The sequence below is a fragment of the Echinops telfairi genome, unplaced genomic scaffold (assembly GCF_000313985.2).
Source record: "Echinops telfairi isolate 266 unplaced genomic scaffold, ASM31398v2 ScPeMD7_2;HRSCAF=8, whole genome shotgun sequence".
Classification (NCBI taxonomy): Eukaryota; Metazoa; Chordata; class Mammalia; order Afrosoricida; family Tenrecidae; genus Echinops; species Echinops telfairi.
The window spans coordinates 50877307-50895805 of NW_022103898.1; the positions used below are offsets into that span (position 1 = coordinate 50877307).

The 18499-nt window shown below is 37.5% G+C and overlaps 1 protein-coding gene across 1 annotated transcript in view; it reads right to left on the reverse strand.

Moving 5' to 3' along the window:
- OTOGL (otogelin like) overlaps positions 1–13929 on the reverse strand; it is a 168961-nt gene extending 155032 nt beyond the window's left edge. The window contains exons 1-7 of the mRNA XM_004700773.2: positions 13851–13929; positions 12763–12802; positions 11637–11685; positions 6792–6858; positions 5025–5123; positions 3933–4087; positions 2423–2544 (exon numbers count right to left, since the gene is read on the reverse strand). Of these exons, the coding sequence (XP_004700830.2) occupies positions 2423–2544; positions 3933–4087; positions 5025–5123; positions 6792–6858; positions 11637–11685; positions 12763–12802; positions 13851–13929 (611 nt within the window). The remainder of the gene's footprint in view (positions 1–2422; positions 2545–3932; positions 4088–5024; positions 5124–6791; positions 6859–11636; positions 11686–12762; positions 12803–13850) is intronic.
- Positions 13930–18499: the final 4570 nt, after the last annotated feature.

An 18499-nucleotide genomic window follows, 5' to 3' on the forward strand; every position in this document is an offset into this window, starting at 1 on the left:
CTTTCTACTCCGGTAAACAGTTACCATCTGGGAAACCCACAGGGAGTCGCTATGAGTCAGCAATGACTCAGTGCCAGTGAGAGAATAGCCCATGGTATGGTTGATATTTTTTGCCATTACCACATATGCTATAATTTATTGTGATTATAAATATAAGGCATTCAGATTAAAAGTCTGTATAAAATAATATTGAAGAAACATCACTTAGAGTTTTCCAGTTTATCGAAACTATCTAAGATTACATCAGTAAAAAGTAAAGCAGGTTTTATAATGATATTTCATAATAATGAGATGACAGTATAGTTTTTCAGTTGTAGATTTTTGTTTTCTCATTTTGTTACTTCCACAGAAAATCTGATTAAATACATAAGTTTTTAAAAAACAAAGGTAAATAACTATGATTATCCTGAAGTAATTTTAGAAGAGTGATAATACATTTACTTATGGATTATCTCATTATTCAACATTTTGCATGACTATGACAAAAAACTGTTATCTGACTGTTTTGCACATATCAAGAACCTATGTATGGCAGTAGATGGGCTAGTTAAGGTTATGTGTCAAATTAGCTGGATTCTGGTACTCGTGGGTTGGCTGTTACGTACTGATGTGATCATACTCCATTTTGTGATCTGATGTGATCATCCTGTATTTTTACATAATGCCTATTTTTGCATATTAATCTGATCTTTGGAACTTAACTGTATCAGTAAGTGAAGAATGGACATGGTTAAAATTGGATAATTTGCAATGTGCCTAAAAAAACCTATGCAACCTATGAAGAAACATTAAAACTGTAAACTAACATTTTTGTATCACCTATGAGTTTGACCCTAGGCCAGCTATCACATTAATATAAGCAACTTACCTGAATAATAATAATCTTTCCATCATACATCATACATCTGGGAATCCTCAAAGAAATATTTTCTCTGAATTAGCTTAAATATCATGGTCTAGACTTTACAAAGGATTAGTAGTCTTTTAAAAAACTATTTGAAAGGCATTTTTGTTTAACAAATAAGATAATTTTTAAATGGCTAGATACTGCCCAAAATCTCATATACCTAACCCAAATACACTGCCATCAAGTCAATTCTGACTGGTAGTGACTGCCCTGGTGTCACAGTGGTTAGTGTTGAGCTATAATCTGCAAAGTCAGCAGTTCAAAATCACCAGCAGCTCTGCAAGAGAAAGACCAGGCTTTCTACTCCCCTAAACAGTTACAGTCGCAGAAGCTCACAGGGCCAGTTCTACCCTGTTCTATAGGGTCTCTGAGAGTCAGTGTTCACTCGATGGCAGTGGAAAAAAGTGATTTGGAATAGCATCTCTGAGACTGGGAATCTTTACAGGAGCAGTCTGCTCTTTCTCCCATGGACAGCTGGTGAATTTGAACCACTTGTTGCCAACCCACAGTGCCATAAAGAACCTAAATTATTATTATAGTCAGCTCCAGGAAATATGCATATAATGCATACTATTTTCCTATTCAAATGGCTAACCTCTCTTTTAAAAGAAAATGAAATGTGTAGGTCCCAAGACAAATAAAATATGTTCCTCAGAAGCAGAGGAACTTCTCTAAGTTTCCTGATGGCGACAAACCCTGAATTGGTGTCTGGCTCTCCTGATGTTTACTCCAGATCACTTTCCGCCGCCACTGGCTGCCTCTGAGGATTATAAACTGCAGAAACACGGCAGCACGCAGCAGTAAGACCTTTGCACGGCAAAGAATATCCATGGTGCAGACTCGAGCATGAATTCTCAAGGAATTTGCTATTTCTGAAATTACTCGGATAGGTAATACTTAAAATTGAGTATTTCTTTACAAGTTCTTTGATAGATTGGTGAACCATTCCGCGGTATTCAAAACATGTAAAGCTTGCTGTCAAGGAAACAAATATCCTCTTCTCCAAAACTCTCAGGTCATATTCTTGGCAGATAGAAAGCTGGGAAACCCACTTCTCTCCAACCCTACCCAGGAAGGGAAGTTGGCTCTGTCTTTCTTAGAGCAGTGAAGGAGAATCTCGATGGGCACACAAACCTCAAGCACACAAATTTGGAAAGGAGAAGGGAGAAAGAATGGAGAGAGAGAGAAGGGGGTGGAGAGAAGAAAGCAAAAATAATCAAAGAGACTAAGGATGAAGATTTCTCCTGAATCTCTTTCAGAAAAGAATGTGACAATTCAAGCTCTACTACAATACATAAGTGTCTCCTACACAAACATCAGAAACGTTATTTAGATTTCGGCCCACGCTGTTGGTCTCAGAGCCTACTGAAATTCGGATGCTTGCATGATGTAACTTCAAGGTTACTGTTGAAGAATACATCCTCTCTTCCTATTCTTGACACTTCGTTTTCAGACTGAAATATTCAAAAATTAAAATTTAGTGGGTTTTATTTGACAATCATTACCAGAACTTACCTCATTCCGTTCTTTTTGATTTCATGACCATAAATTCGAATTTCTTCCTGGGTTGAAAAGAACAAGCTGATTGACCGATGACAAGAATACACTGAACCGCGACATTTAGGGCTATTATGAACCTGAAAGGGAGAGAGAAAGCTTATAGATCTTAATTTGAATTAATAAAACCAAAATGTGTGTTTACAGTTTTAAAAATTAACTACACTAATTAAAGATTGCATGAAACTACAAAATACATCTAAGATCCAGAGGAAGATGCCTAGAAAGAAATGCACGAATCCATTCAAAAAGATAACTCTTGACTGATAATTCTAATGTTACTCTTGACCTTTTCCTGAATTAACCAAATTTTCCACAAAAGAAGTGTACTGTTTTGGTTTTTTTTGTGTTTTTTTTTTTAGAAGTGTACTGTTTTTATAATTAGGGAAATACAACACTTAAAATATGTAGAACTGTTGATTTGGAAGCAAATTCCACCATATGAAACTAAACCAGAAATAATGTCTATTAGTATTGGAAATACAGCATAGTAATATGTCCTATTATCAGAGGATAGATTATCTAGCTAACACCTTGGTTCTCAGAAAGGTAAGACACTGGACCAGAGCTCCACAGTGAAGGAGTCAGAGGCAGGTGGAGTGAAAGTTACCAGGAGATGAGGGAGAAAAGGGCAATAAGGTCACTGAGAATGGATGTCTGGCCAACAATGAAGGCTCATATTACTAACTTCCCTACCTAGAAAATCTCTAAGTCTATAGCCTTAGGTTCCATAAATTCACTTTTGATGTGCCTTATGCTCTTTGGCAGGGCTTGGGGGTCACAAAGGTATGCTGCCCTTAAAGAGCTTTAGGGATTAGTTTAATATTTGCATCACCAAGAAAAAGAGGAGAATTTAGGCAAAAAATGGTGGGGTAGGTGGGGGTAGACAGGGATTCAAGCAAATTATGGGGACAGGGAGTTTTAGCTTGTGAACAGGAGAGCATAGCCGTTTCCTGGTTGTGCACTGGGATGCCTAGAGGAGGAAATGGGTACTCAGGAGTGACATCCTCATTGCACTCCATCACCTAGCGCAGCTCTGCCGCTTGCATTTCAGGGAGGCTCCTAAGAGTTCTTTTGAATCAAAGCATCTGCAACTGAAAACCAATTTTCTGAGCACAATCATAGAATATCAACTATCCAGAAATTAGCAATCTATCTCCTTAGCCTATAAGCTGCATTTATGCCATTCATGCCCTCTATTGCATGAACGCCAGCTTTCTTTCCATCAGTGACATAGACATTGTCTACGTTACCTGTGAGCCCTTGCCGTATCGAAGCCCTACCTCTCCCACCTTGACAAAGCCTTACTCTATCTAGCTACAGAGCCACTCCATCCACTAAGCACCAATCTTTCTCCTTCTCTCACGTTCCTGAATATTCTAGCAGGGTGATTGCTTATTTTCCCAATAATTTAAAAATAGAAATGTTTCCCCAAAAATTAAATTAGTTATGTTCGAGTATCACCTACCCATACTGTATACTGAGGCTCCAAATTATCACAGTCCTTTGCCAAAATGTATGAACAGTTTCCTGGGAAGTAATAGTAGATGCCGTCAAATGTTTCAAAGTGGTACTGTCCCCAGGTTCTGCAAATCCCATCTCTGCCATTCCCCATATTTGGGACTGAAAAGAAATAGGATAATATTGAGTTGAATAAGACAATTACATATGTTTCTGGCAAGAGTCAGGCATGACAGATAATTCCAATTTCCATAAAAATAAGCATTTTCCTTATTTGATGGTCTACATCAGTGGTTCTTAACCTGTGGATCATGACCTCTTTGGGGGTCAAATGACCCTTTCATAGGGGTTTCCCAATTCATAACAGTAGCAAAATTACAGTTATGAAGCAGCAACGAAAATAATTTTATGGTTGGGGGCGGGGGGGGTGGGGGTCACCACAACATGAGGAACTGTATCAAATCGTCGCAGCATTAGGAAGGTTGAGAACCACTGGTATATATCAGGGAAGCAATAGTAAATTAAAATGACTAGTTTCTTTCAAAACAAATCTTTAAGCTGTTACCAAAAAGAGAACGTTTCAGTAACTCCTTTTAATATTTGCCCCCAGAAGAAGACTCCAGAAGAAAGCAAGAAGAAGGGAAGCAACACAGCAAAAGAAGAGTTAGAACAACTGTCCTGGCTCCGTGAAGAAAGAAAGGTCCTAGAAATTAGCTCAGAAAACATTAGTGTTTCAGAAAATCCTAACAAACCACGTTAGAAAATACAGCCACTGAAACTTTATGGTGCACAGTTCTACCGGGGCACAAATGGGTGGCCATTGATTCAAACCAAACCAAACAAAAAAAATCTTAAAAGGTAAAAATAATTTAGGAAATAGAGAAGTAGACACCTGTGAGACAAGGAAATAGGCATATCTAGTATTTTCTTTAAGGTTGCTTCTGAATAACCTCAATTTCCTGAGAGAACTGTGTGCATTCTGAGTAGTACACTATATAATTACTCCAACTCTCCACGGATGTGTGCTACCAAAGTAAATTATGCCATAATGTTCCCTTCCTTATCTCATATTTTCCTCCAAAGTACCCCTGAAACTTACTAATCTGGCACCTTGTCCCAAGCGCCTGAAATATTTGACAGTCGCACGTCCCAGTCTTAGAACAGAAAGCTCCGTTAAGGCATTCATGAGGGCAAGAACCTGCAGGGCAAAGAAAAAGAAGTTATCTTCTGGCACGCCTCGGCTCTTATAAACATAATACATCAGGATTTAGCTTGGACTAACAGTCACCACTGTTAACTCAAACAGAAAGCCTTGATGAGCTAAAGAATGAAACCCATCAGGCCTCTAGATCATTTCATTATGTGTGCTGTGAAGCAAAAAAGATAGGCTTTCACATCTCAAACTACCGCGAGAGCAAAGGTTAGCCTCCTTCAAGCAATTGAAAGGTCAAGTTCCCATGTAAGGAATCCCTGTCCCAGATGATGAGAACCAGAAATGCACAAGCCGCAGACGGTTCTGTTGACGGAGTTTGGCCCTGGCTGCTTGTCCATCCACCTCCTTCTCCAGAGGCAAGGGCTGTGCTAAAAGAATCGCATCCATCATTAGCTCAAGGGTCAAACAGCATAAAATCAAAAGAAAAGTCTGCTTTTGAGCGGGATTAAACATTTCATTTGAAGATCATATTTTAATCCTGAAGCTCAATTACAAATGACGCAAGCTGAATTTTGATGAGGCAGAAGCCGAAGTGGCTGTCACCAAAAATAATATTTTCCGTGAAAAAAAAAAGAGAGGAGCGATCTAAAAGGATCATGTTAAAAGGAGGGAACAAATCACGAGCAGCTCTAACCCTGATTTTGCCATCCTCTTCTGAGTGAGCTTTAAAATGCAAATGAATCAGAGCGAAAATGTTTTCCTCTCTTAAGGACAGGACATGAAGCAACTGGCAAAACACAACCAAGAGGGATTTAAATAACACATCGGGAGAATTAGAGAATACATTTGAGTCACCATAAAGTATTACTGGAGAAATTGGGCCTCTCTGGGCTATGTTAGGGTCATGCAAGATAGTTATCTAAATGGGATAATTTTACCAAAGTTCTGCCAAAAGCACGGATTAGAAAGCTCTGCAATTCCTTCCCACCTTAAGATCCGCTGAGTTAAAATGACTTTTTACATTTAAAAACAAACAAATCTCTAAGTATATCTTAAATTAAGGAAAAATGGGTTCTTTTAAATTTGATCAGAAATACAGATCTAAAAATGATGACTTCCATAAACTTAAATGCAGGATTTTTAATCCTAAAGGAATATCTATATTCGAATTTTGTCCTAGTTCACCATCTATATTTTCCTTAAGAACAAATGTCTAAACATTTAGTTTAGAAAATACATCTCCTTCAAGTAATAATTAACCATTGTGTTCACTATTCTCAAAACAAATATGAAATCCCAAATTAGCTGGGTTATTACTATAAGCACAAGGATAATCATTTCCAGCTCATCATTACCATTCAAATTAAATTTCAATTTTTCATCAGTATCCATTTCAGGGAAATGAGAAATTGGTAAACTAAAATAGGAATGCCAAAGACTTAAGGACGAAGTAATTGATTCAGAAAAACATTTCTGATAACCAAGAATGTTTTCCCTGTTGCCATAAATTTTGTCTAAGCAGTTAGCCTTCGTTATTTGAAAAATAATAATATAGATTTCCAACTGACCAGAACTCAGCTACTATAGTAACTATCGTGACCACCCCGGCTCAATTTCATGATGTTTTATATGGAAGCAGTAAGGAGTTGATTTAATGGATTCCCAAAAGGGGTCTTTGGAGAAGGCAGATGGAAAAGCAGGTGCAACACTGACCTTTTATTTTGCTTTCACCCCAATTAATTGCTTCATGGAAAAAATATCTTGGAGAAGTTGCTTCAAACTTGAGAGAAAGAAATATTTAAAATAGTTCAGTGATCAGTTCAAAATAAGCATGCAAACTTAGAATCTGAAAATGAGCTACAAATACAGAATTACAGCCTAAAATGTGACTTTCTATTTCGTTGGTTATTGAGGCTATCTCGGGGAGACAGAGAGAGCTTCAGGGTCGTGATTAGAAATGTGGATTTCAAGCCTTCGTTTTGTCTCTTACATGACTGACTCTCTGATCCTGGTTCTCTCTCTACCGACATTTGTGCAAGGATCAGGATTGGATGTAACCTCTGAATTAACAGATTGGCTTGTCTGCAAAGTAGCAGTTTTCTGACTTTTCAAATGTAGGCAGCTCTGGGGAATGTTCAAGGATTGGTGGGCAAAGAGGTATTGGTGGCCCTCCTTCCTGAAGCCCCAAGTAGGAAAACACCTTTCACAAAGGCTGCTGGGCCAGTGAGGCATTCTCAGCATCCAGAACAGACACACTGAAGTTCATACAGCATCTAAATATGTCTTCTGAAAGAGTGTGTGGCAGTTCGGGAGCCTGAATTAAGAGTACGAATCTCAAAGTCAGATAGACTTGCTTCTGCCATTGCTTCTCTTAGGCAAGTTCTCTTACCTCTTACTGCCTCCATTTCTCATTTATAAATAGGGATAATAATGGTACTTACTTGACTGTTTAAGGAACCTTGGTGGCACAGTAAGGTTGGACTGCTAACTGCAAGGTCAGTAGTTCAAAACCACCCCAGGTTCCAAAAGAGAAAAATGAGTCTATCTGCTCCCCATCAAGGTACTGGAAACCATACAGGGCAGTTCGCCTCTGTCCTACAGGATTTTGGTGAGTTGGAATGAATTTGGTGGCAATGAGTGGGTACTTCAATGTTGCAAAAATGGATTGATACAATATACACATGTAAAGCTTTTACCATCATGTTTCACACACAGAAAATTAACAATGAAGACATGTACACTAATCGGAACAACCCGGTGAAAAAGAGGAAAGCCCTCAATGAGACGGATTGAGATAATGGCATAGGAAAAACTGAGAGGATGGTGCGAGACCAGGCAGTGTTTCGTTCCGTTTGCATAGGGTCATTCCTAAAAATAGCAAGCAACCCAGATAAAACCGTACAAGTTTTAAAGATCAGTATGCATACAATTTTAGACTATTGAAATATCTCAGTAAATGACGGAGTATAATTCCAACTCAATTGGGTGTGTGATCTAAGTCAATATCCTCTCCAGTTTCTGATTTTGGTTGTTGATCAGAAATAATAATAAACTCCTCACATAACTGATGAATTGTATATAAGACGAAGTTAGAAAAACTCAAGAAAGTTGAAGGATGCTAAGAAAGGATGATGAAAAATGTTACCACAGGTAAATAAAAGTTCATCTCAGCTAATTCCAAAAGCAGTGTCATTATCTTTTAACAGGCAAACGTGTCCCCGCGGGATAAAATGACCCCTGCACTCTCTTATCTACTGAAAGATCATTTCTAAACTCTTGCCTCACACCATGGCTCCAAGTTCATTATTTCCTGCTCTCTATCTTCCAGGTTTTATCTTCCTTGCACCATCACACTCCTTCTTCAAAATAGATTAGGTTTTCAACCACTGATCACTTTGTTTGTCCTACAATAGCAATTCTCACTTTCTTCAGTTATGTTGCTTCCAGTTGTCCACACTGAACATAACTATCAGTATTTTGAAGGCGTGCTAGAGGTGTAGTGGGTAAGGAGTCGGACTGATGAGTACAGAGAAAAGATGAGACTTCTTGCTACCGCTTCACAGACCCGTCAGGTCACTCTGAGTTAGAGGGACTCAATAACAGTGAATTTTCTTTTTGATTTATCAATATTACAAACACAAATCCTACAACTTTATCTCCAAATGTCTTAGCGTCAATCCCTCTAGTAGTGGAAACCAAACATTCAACCATCTATGATGCTCATAAAAAATATACTCGCATCTGACTCTGTAGGACAGAGTAAAACTTCCCCTTTGTGTTTGCAAGGCTGTCAATATTTACAAGAGAAGAGCTTCATCTTTCTCCTGTGTATACTTTATAATAACCTCAAAATCATCTATGCCTCATGCAGACTTTGATCATGTGTGTTATCCTGCACAATCTCAATCTTCTGATCTAAAACATGGAATGATATTCGTGCCTACTTTGTTGTGATGATTTGATTAAATAAGGTGATAAAAAACCATCCCTGACATTTAATAAAGGCTTTAAATCTGATACCTATTTTTAATTAGGTATAAACATCACACTGGACAACCTTAGGCAATGGAGAAGGTATATAATTTGTTTCACACTGAATCTTTTCTCATCCACTTTGAGCCACACTTCTTCCATGTCTTTACGGAACTTTGATGGTCTTCTAGCTCTTGAGCCTACATTAGGTTTTGTCGGGTAAGCACCAGACTGCTCACCACAAGGTCCGTGGGTCACCGGGAGGAAGTTGAAGTTTTCTGCTCCATAAAGATGTATAACCTCAAAGCCACTATGGAGTTGCTATGAGTCAGAATCGTCTTGCTGGCACTGGGTTTGGTTGGGGATTTTCCTTTTCATTATCCCAATATCTCATGCTTCATAATACAACATTTCTACGAAGCTATACAGCTTTAATTTTTAACATGTCTGAAACAGGACTGTATCTTGCCTTTATGAATGTCATTGATAGGTTTTCTTAACATTACATAAATAATGGTGAATAATTGAAGATGTCTTCCATTCAGAAGCCTTGGTGACAGAGTTGGTAAATGATAGACTACTAACAATAAGGTCAGCAGTTCAAACCTACCAGCAAATCTGAGGGGAAAAAGATGAGACTGTCTATGCCTATAAAGATTTACAAAGTATGGTGCACCCTATATAAGGGCTCTGTATGTCAGAATTTACTCAATGGTCGTGAATGGCTCTTAGAGTCAATGAACCAGTTACACAGAAATCAAATCTCCCCACACCTACCACCACTCGACATTCTGTTTTTAGATAACAAACATTGCAATTATTATATCTCTAAGCCAGTCGCTGATATTTTGACAATACATACCACCTGACCTAAAATAAAGACATTGTTCAAATGGAATGAACTCCCTCACAGGTTGTTTGGAACCATGGCAATAACAGACACAACTTTGGGCACAGGTCACAAGTCTCTCAATCCAGTGGTTCATTGGAATGTTCTCTCAACATCAGATTTTCTACTGATAATGCTAATGTTCTTTTGAGGTTAATGTGGTTTGTTGAGAAAACTGTACTTAACATTTCTCAGACAAAAATCATGTTAACCATTTCCCATGACCTATAACTAGATACATACACAAAGCACTCTTTTTAAGGAAAATATTGTTTTCACTCTATATCCAATCCTTTGCCATGCTAGTATCAAAATAAAAGAAAAGTTTCTACTCTTGATAAAACAAATTAGTTTTGCCTCCTAAACACTCACAGAGCTTTTCTAATCTATCTTCCAGTCATCTACTAATTCTCATCAAAGAACACAGTAAAATATAAAATGCAGGCATTTGTTTAAAAAAAAAGCCAGCAGAAATTGATTACATTCCAGCATTTGGAAAATGCCTACTTGAACCTTTAAACTACTTGCTATATAAATGCTCAAGTCATAATACTTTCCAAAGAAACTTCTTTACGAAGTTAAATTCTTTATGTTACCAGTCTTCTTTAATAGAGCAATAATTTTAAACTTTCAAGGAGCCATCCTAACATTCAAGCTGTTTTGAAAATATTGTTATATTATCCAGTATCCACTATATAAAAGGATTGGGCAAAACGTTTTCAAATTCTGTGGCCCCTTTCTGATGGTGTAGTGCATACACATTGGCTGCCGTGAGAAAGGCCGAAAATGTTCACAGGAGCAGAAAGATGGGGCTTCTACTCCTGCGAACAGTCTCAGAAATTCACCGGCTCACTAGGAGTCGGCATTCACTCCATGGCGGGGGAATTCGCTTTTGGTTTCTCAGCCAAAAAAAAAAGCTATTTCAGACAATATGAAAGCTCTCTGAAAGGCATCAAGGCATCTCTCATGCCCTTTACTCAAAACTCACCACCATGAGTTGATTCCATCTCATGACAACCCTCTATGATAGGGTAGAATTCCCCTGGGGTCCCCAGCAATTCCATAAGGGAAAGGTCAAGCTATCTGCTCCCGTCAAAATTTATATCATCAGAAACCCTGTGTGTGGATACGAGTGGAAACAGACTTGATGGCAGTGGATCTGGTGTGTCTGGCCTGTTCTAAAGGTTGGTGTTTTTAACCCACCCACTGGTGCTAAAGAAACGAGATCCGCTTCCAGAAGGATTACAGCCAAGTCAGTCTGATGGAGCAGCTCCATTCTTTAGAATTGGAATCTACTCAGTCACAATGGGGTTTCTTTTTGTTCCATTTTAAATTTGTATTTGTTCCATTTTCAGGATCTTGACTCATATTGTTCCTAATTATCATGCCAAAACTAATTTTTTGGTAAGTAGATGAAATGAAATGCCATATAAATAATGGAAACTGATCCCTAGGTAACTGAGGTAAAGAGCAAAATGTACTTAATTGCAAACAACTAAACAGAAACGATGGGTGCATTTGAGGGTCGCAAAAAAAAAACCACCCCGCTATACCAAAGCTGCTCCTCCTCCTCCCTCCTGCCTTGCTTCTAGCATTTAATTCCCCTCTACAAAGGTCGCATTGTTGAAATGACAGCAGAGTCCCACAGCAGAATGGATTATTTCTCTGCCTCTCTGCCCATCTGAGGCATAACCTACCTGTGCTGCTAAAAGAGCTCTTTTCTGTCGATTTTCATTAAACCCGTTTCTGGAAGAAAACAAAAAGAACTTGTATAGTCAAAGGGCCCTAGGCAACCTGAACAAGACTTTCCCAAGAGAGAGCCAGTGTTTTCCTCCTGATTTCCATCACTTCATCAAAGAGGTCTTTCTTGGTTTAACATTTAAAGCTCCCCCCCCCACGCCCCCGCCCCCGCCTCCTTGGAGGGTTAGATTTGGGTGGTGGCACTCTCAGTCTCATTTTACAAAACCCAGGAGTGTCCCAAATCTCTCCAGCCTCTGATGTAAACTGGATTTTAGGAAGGAACTTTGAGGTAGAGAAATAAACAAAATAGTGTATTCTGCAGAACTGAAACACATATTTTCTCCACCTCATTTCAGAGCACTGATGAGGTAAGCAGGCCCCGAGAGCATATCCACTTTATTCAAATATAATTAACCATCTCCCTGCCAACATCAATAAAGAGCTAATTAACATTAATGTGACCAAGGACATCCAACTGTGATTTATCAAAATCAAATGGTAGTATAATAACTGCCATTAAATTATGAACATAAAAATGGTTGAAGTGGCAAACATAGTGTTCTATAGATACTCGATCACAATAAGTATAATCAAATGTTAATTAGAATTCTGCTTTTAATTAAGCAGTCCAGTTTCATCCAAATGTGATTTTTGTTATTTAGTGCTAGAGCCATTTATTCTTTTTATTACTAAGAAAAGTTTTTTTCACTATGGTAAAAATACTGCCTACTTGTAATCAATAAATGTATATTGATAAAATAACAGCATACAAAAGTAATCACATAAAAAGTTTTTATAACAAAACTTCTTTATAAAACTTTAAATTGAAAGTAAGATATTCCTAATAGCTACACTCCCTGAACATCATGAAGAAATCCTCTTGTAATTAAAATGAAAGGAAATTTTAATTGTTACATAAATATGGAAATGAATAATTTTTAAGTCTTTGAAATGTTTCCCAAAACTACATCTCATGCACTTCTCTGTAGGATATTTATTTTTACAAAGTATAAATGTATAGCTCTCTTCTGAATTTTTATCATTTCCATTGGTCTTCTGTTTTAGAGGACAAGAAATACTCACTTTGATGCTCTCTTCAAGATGGATGATGCACAAATATATCCTGCCAAAGTATAAAAATCAATATATATAAATATATAAGAATAAAACTAGTTTATCCAAATATTTTATTCATATGTATGGTCATTTAACAGATCATTAGAACCTAGGATCCAAACTTAGACTGAATTTCACTGTGAATTATCTTGCATTATCATGAGTATTTTGAGCAGCAAATTTCCTGGGAGACAGACATTGAAGTGACTGATAATTCCAGGAGAATGGTCAACATAAACAGATTTACATGATATCATGGAACGAGCACTGGACTTAGTGACAGAGATCTACTTTGTAGTGCTGGTCTTGCTGGGTAGGGAATGTCAAGATGAAGCATGTTACCAAACATACCACAGCACGATGGTAATGGACAAGTTCATATCCAATGCCCCTGTACGCTCAATGCTCCGGGACAGTTCCCTTTGGAATTTCAGTCTTTCCTAGGACTTCAAGATCACTTTTTTGGGCTAAATTACATCTAGCAAGTTCTGCAATCTCCCCTTTAGGATCCAAAGCATACAGCCATTTTCAAGGAGAAAAAGGGAAAAAAAACTAACAACTGAAGATAAATAAAAGCTTTGCCCCATAAAAAGTGTTTTCTAAAACTTGATTTACAAATAGAGTAGCTATAAATGTCAATTATTAGGCTCTACAGCTAGTGCCATGATTCAATTATCTCATTCTAATATAACTGGTTTGATAGAATAAGGAAGCTGAAGTCCTCCTTCCTCCGTACGTACTGCACTATTTCAAATGTTCACGTTGCATTCAGCCCAACAGAAGGGAAAAGCATTAGAGCCTCAGTTCAGCTGTGTGTCGTAGTAAAAGCATGATTTCAGTGAGCCGTCAAAAATGATTCAAAAATTTAAAATTAGATGATTCCAATTACTTTCCATGATTAAGAATTTTCATAAAAGATTATCTGGATGCCATCTAGTATAAATCCAGTCTAATGACTTATTTGTGCCTTATACTGTAAGTGGGAAATATGTATATCAATTGTAAGAGAAACTAAAGCAAGCAAATTTAAGTAAATATTTAATATAAATTCTTACCTTGTAATGAAAACAGCAGGATATGAAGCAAGAATATACTCCAAGGTGTCATCAAATTGAGTTTTCTCACAATGTTCATTTCAGTGCTGCCTTTCTGTCTGAAATGTAGCCATGATGGCATCTTAAACTGCGCACATTTGTAGAGTGTTCAAATTCTTATAAAAACAGCTACGTAGTCAGATACTTCGAAACAAGAATTCCTTACTTTCTAACTACATCCAGCATCTGAAGCTTACGAACTTCCAGGCAACTCTGGCTGTGAGTCTCTCATTAGGCATGCACAGCAGCTTCCTACCTGAGCCTGTATCACTTACAGCCTCCCCACACCTGCACATCATACACATCATATGTCTTTTAAAGTCTATCTTAGGCGTTCATGACTTTTTACAACAACAAAAAAGCACCACCTAAGGGGAGTCCCTGATGTCATTAGAGATAAACATTATATCTAATTGCACGTCTATGTTTTGTATTGTGGGGTTTTTTTTTTAAATAAAATAAATTACTCATCCGTGGGGAGAAAGAAAACAGTGCCATCAATTCTTATCAACTTTTCCTAGAGTGCCTGAATGATCTAATTAGGTTTGTTTTTGTTGTTTTTTTATTAAAAAGTAAGCTAAATTTCTGTGCACATATTTTCCACTAAAGTCCTATTACAGTGTGGTTTAAGTTGACATGTTCACTTGCCCACAGATCTTTCTGTTAAATATTTTGCAATGAAGGAATGAAATATCACAAGAAGGTATGATTCCAATATTTGACTCTAAAAGAAAATAAAATAACTCATATAGCCCTGAAAGCTGTCCCTCCACCCCTGGTTGTCCATCCTCTCTGAGAACCAACTAGGCAGGGAAGGGACAAATCTTATTCCACAGGAGGAGTCTTCTTCTCTGAATATGACTGACTGACTAGATTGGTATCAGAAAACAGTCAGAAAACACCAAAGACATGATCTAAGCACCATAAATGAGTGAAAGCAATTTTTATACAAGAGGTACCCCTGAGTTACCGGCACTGTAATCAAATTCATTTAACAAATAGGGCACAGTAGAAAGCAATATTTAACCATGTAGGAACTACCTTAATAGACAGTATAATCACAACAGTTCTTTAAAAGCTGCTATATTCAGACACCACTTCTGAAAAGACTGCCAGGTTCTGTTCTTGATATCCTGATACATTATATGCCCAATATAATTTTCTACATATACACATTTCCTTGACTCTCTACCAAATTTAGTGTTCATTTATTCTTGCTGTGCATCATCTTAATTCTTTTCCATTGCCTACAAGGGACCGACAGACAGGCCAGAGAACAGCTCACCTATAAGGGAATAAAGATTTAAGTATAAAAGCAAAAATATTTGGAATTCTAAAAACTAAAAATTAATCATAAAAACTCATGAGGGTCGGATGGTGGGGGAGCAAGGGTGAAAAAGAGGAGCTGATACCAAGGGCTCAAATAGAAAGATAATGTTTTGGAAATGTTGATGACAACATATGTATAAGTGTGATCAATACAATTGAATGCTGGATTGTTATATGATTTGTAGGAACCCCACGATAAAATGAGTTTTTAAAGGCTTTGAAGCTATGCATAGTTTTCAGTGGTTTTTTCCTCCAAGTTGGGGAGACATGCCTCCCTTGTTTTCTGTTCTCAGTCTGCAAGAGCCACAGCAACCTGTTCACTGTGGGTGGTCCTGGTGGGAAGTGAACTACTAGTGACATAGTTTCAAATATCACAGCAACACACAGCCACAACAGTATTACAAACTGACAGTCAAGTTGGCATGAATGCCCAGACTATAGACGATATCATTAAGATAGCATGCACGTAAACTTTTGCTCAAGATCATTCAACAGTTGCCCCAGGACATTGACAGGGACCTGCCAGAAGTTCAGGCCAGATTCAGAAGAGAATTTGGAACAAGAGATATCACTGCTGATGTCAGATGGATCTTGGCTCAACGCAGAGAATACCAGAAAGATATTTGCTTGGGTTTTATTAAATATGTAAAAGCCTTCAGTTTGTGGACTATAATAAGCAATGGATAACCTGAGAAGAATGGTAATTCCAGAATACTTCACTGTACTCATTCAGAACTTGTCCATGGATCAAGAGGCAGTTGTGCAAACAGGACAAGGGAATACTGTATGGTTTAAAATCAGAAAATGTGTGTGTCAGGGATGTATCCTCTCACCATACTTTTTCAAGCTGGAGAAACTGGATTATGTGAAGAAGAGTGTGGCATCATGATTGGAGGAAGGCTTTTGAAAAAATATGATATGCAGATAATACAACCTTTCTTGCTGAAGGTAAAGAATAGAAGTGCTCGCTGATAAAGATCAAGGATTGCAGCCTTCAGTAAGGATCGCAACTCAATGTAAGGAAGACCAAAATCCTCACAACTGGATTGATAAGTAGCATCATGACAAATGGAGAAAAGGTTGAAGGTGTCCAGGGTTTTGTCTTGCTTGAATCTACAAACAATGCTCATAGAAGCAGCGGTCAAGAGATCAACAGACACATTGCTTCAGATCAATCTTCTGCAAAGACCTCTTTAGAGTACGGAAGAGCAAGGATGTTACTTTGAGGACCAAAGTGCACCTGAAAGTTGGACATTGAATAAGGAAGACCAAAGAAGGGTGGATGAATTGTGGTGCTGGAGAAATATATTGAAAATGTTGTGGACTGCTAAAAGGAAAAGCCCATATGTGTTGCAAGAAGTAAGGACAGAGTGTTCCTTAGAGGCAAGGATGGCAAGACTTCGTCTTGTGTCCTTTGGACATGTTGTCAGGATAGACCAGTCCTTGGAGAAGGACATCATGCTTCACAAAGTAGAGAGGTAGCAAAAGAGGGGAAGGCTCTCAACGAGATGGCTTGACACCGTGACTGCTTCAATGGGCTCGGGCATAGGAATGATTGCGAGGATGGCACAGTGTTGCTATGGGTCAGAGCTGACTTGATGGCCCCTAACAACAATGACAAAATTGGCTCTGTCCCCATGTCTACACATATACGTATACAATTATTCTGAATTTTTGACTGACTTAAATATAGTGTGATCAATATTTGTTGATAAGTTACTTGTTTTGGATGTTAATTACATTCCAATTAATTTTAGCTCCTGGCAACCTTATATATAGCAGGACAACACATTGCCCAGACCTCTGTCAGTTTCACAAGTGTTGCTGTATTTGAGCCCACTGTTGGGACTTTTGTGTCATTGCATCTCCCTTAGAGTTTCCTCGTTTTGCCTGGCTCTCTGCTTTACTAAACACGATGTCCTTCTTTAGCAATTGATGACAAGTCCAAAGTAACTGAGCTAAATCTAGCCATTCTTGCTTCTATATAGCAGTTAAGCTGTAGATCCTCTAAAACTACTTTATTCCTTCTTCCAGCAGTCCATGGTAAATTTAACATTCGTTGTGGACACCACAATTTGAATGTATCAATTGTTATGTCTTCTTCTTTCTTTATTCAACTTCATTCCTCTCGTGTGTTTGAGGTGATAAAAAATGTCATATATTTGATTAAGGGCATGTTAAATATCACAGTGATATGTTTGCTTTAAAACATTTTAAGGATGTCATTTGCTCAATGAAAGGCGATGTTTGACTTCTCGACCAGTGCTTCTGTCAACACTACTGCTGCTCCACATAGAAGGAAATCATCAACAACTGCATCTAGCCCTCCTTGGATCAAGATGTTGTTTATTGGTCCATTTGTAAGTACTCAATTAATTAGACAAGATATCATTCTAAGCAGATAAGGGGGTTAAAAATTTATAATTCTACTCTCCTTGGTCCATAATAGCGGTCCATAATTATGCACAGACCCAAACACAAACAGAATATTCTAGATACTTAACAAGATATGAATAAAATAATAATAATAATGGTAAAATCTACTTTAAAATAGGAATTTTCATCCAGGGAAATTTTTTACATTAAGGCCAATAATTGTGATTATGAGGAATCATTATTGATTACTTCTGGAAAGGTTATAAATCCACATAAATAGTGCAGATTATTAAGCTTTCTCCTGATTATATAATAGTTTCTCTTAGTTTCATGAATAAATATCTTCCCATATAAGGATTTATAAATCATGCCTCAGGGATTATTTTTCTTCAAATCTAGTAATGGGTTGGATTTTTTCTATGACTTTTCAAAGTTATTCAGGTGATACACATCAAGGAAAATCCCAAAGGAAATACAAAGTTAAATTTCATGCTTCAATAAAATTAACATTTTTTATAGTACTCATCATTGTTTTCTAAACACTCCCAGAATTCTGTAAGAAATGCTTACTAAGCTTAATAAATACAGCTATATGAAAGTATGATTTCTGACATAAAGCTTGATGTTTTCTGGACTTAGTTAAAATTAACTTTTTCATCTCATGTTCCACATAGAAATCTTTAAAGTTTTGATTCGAAAACACATAGCCATTTCCACTTGATTAGATGGAAAATTCCAAGACTATGTCACCTGAGATATTTAGTACTATTGTCCAGTTTTGAACTATCATGCAGTCAGAAACTAGAAAGACAGTCCAGTGGAAAAAATAATAGTAAAGTGGGAAGACATCGCCAAGAGGCCATTCTTTTATAGTTAGCGATTAAGTATATGTTCCCTCGCCGTTC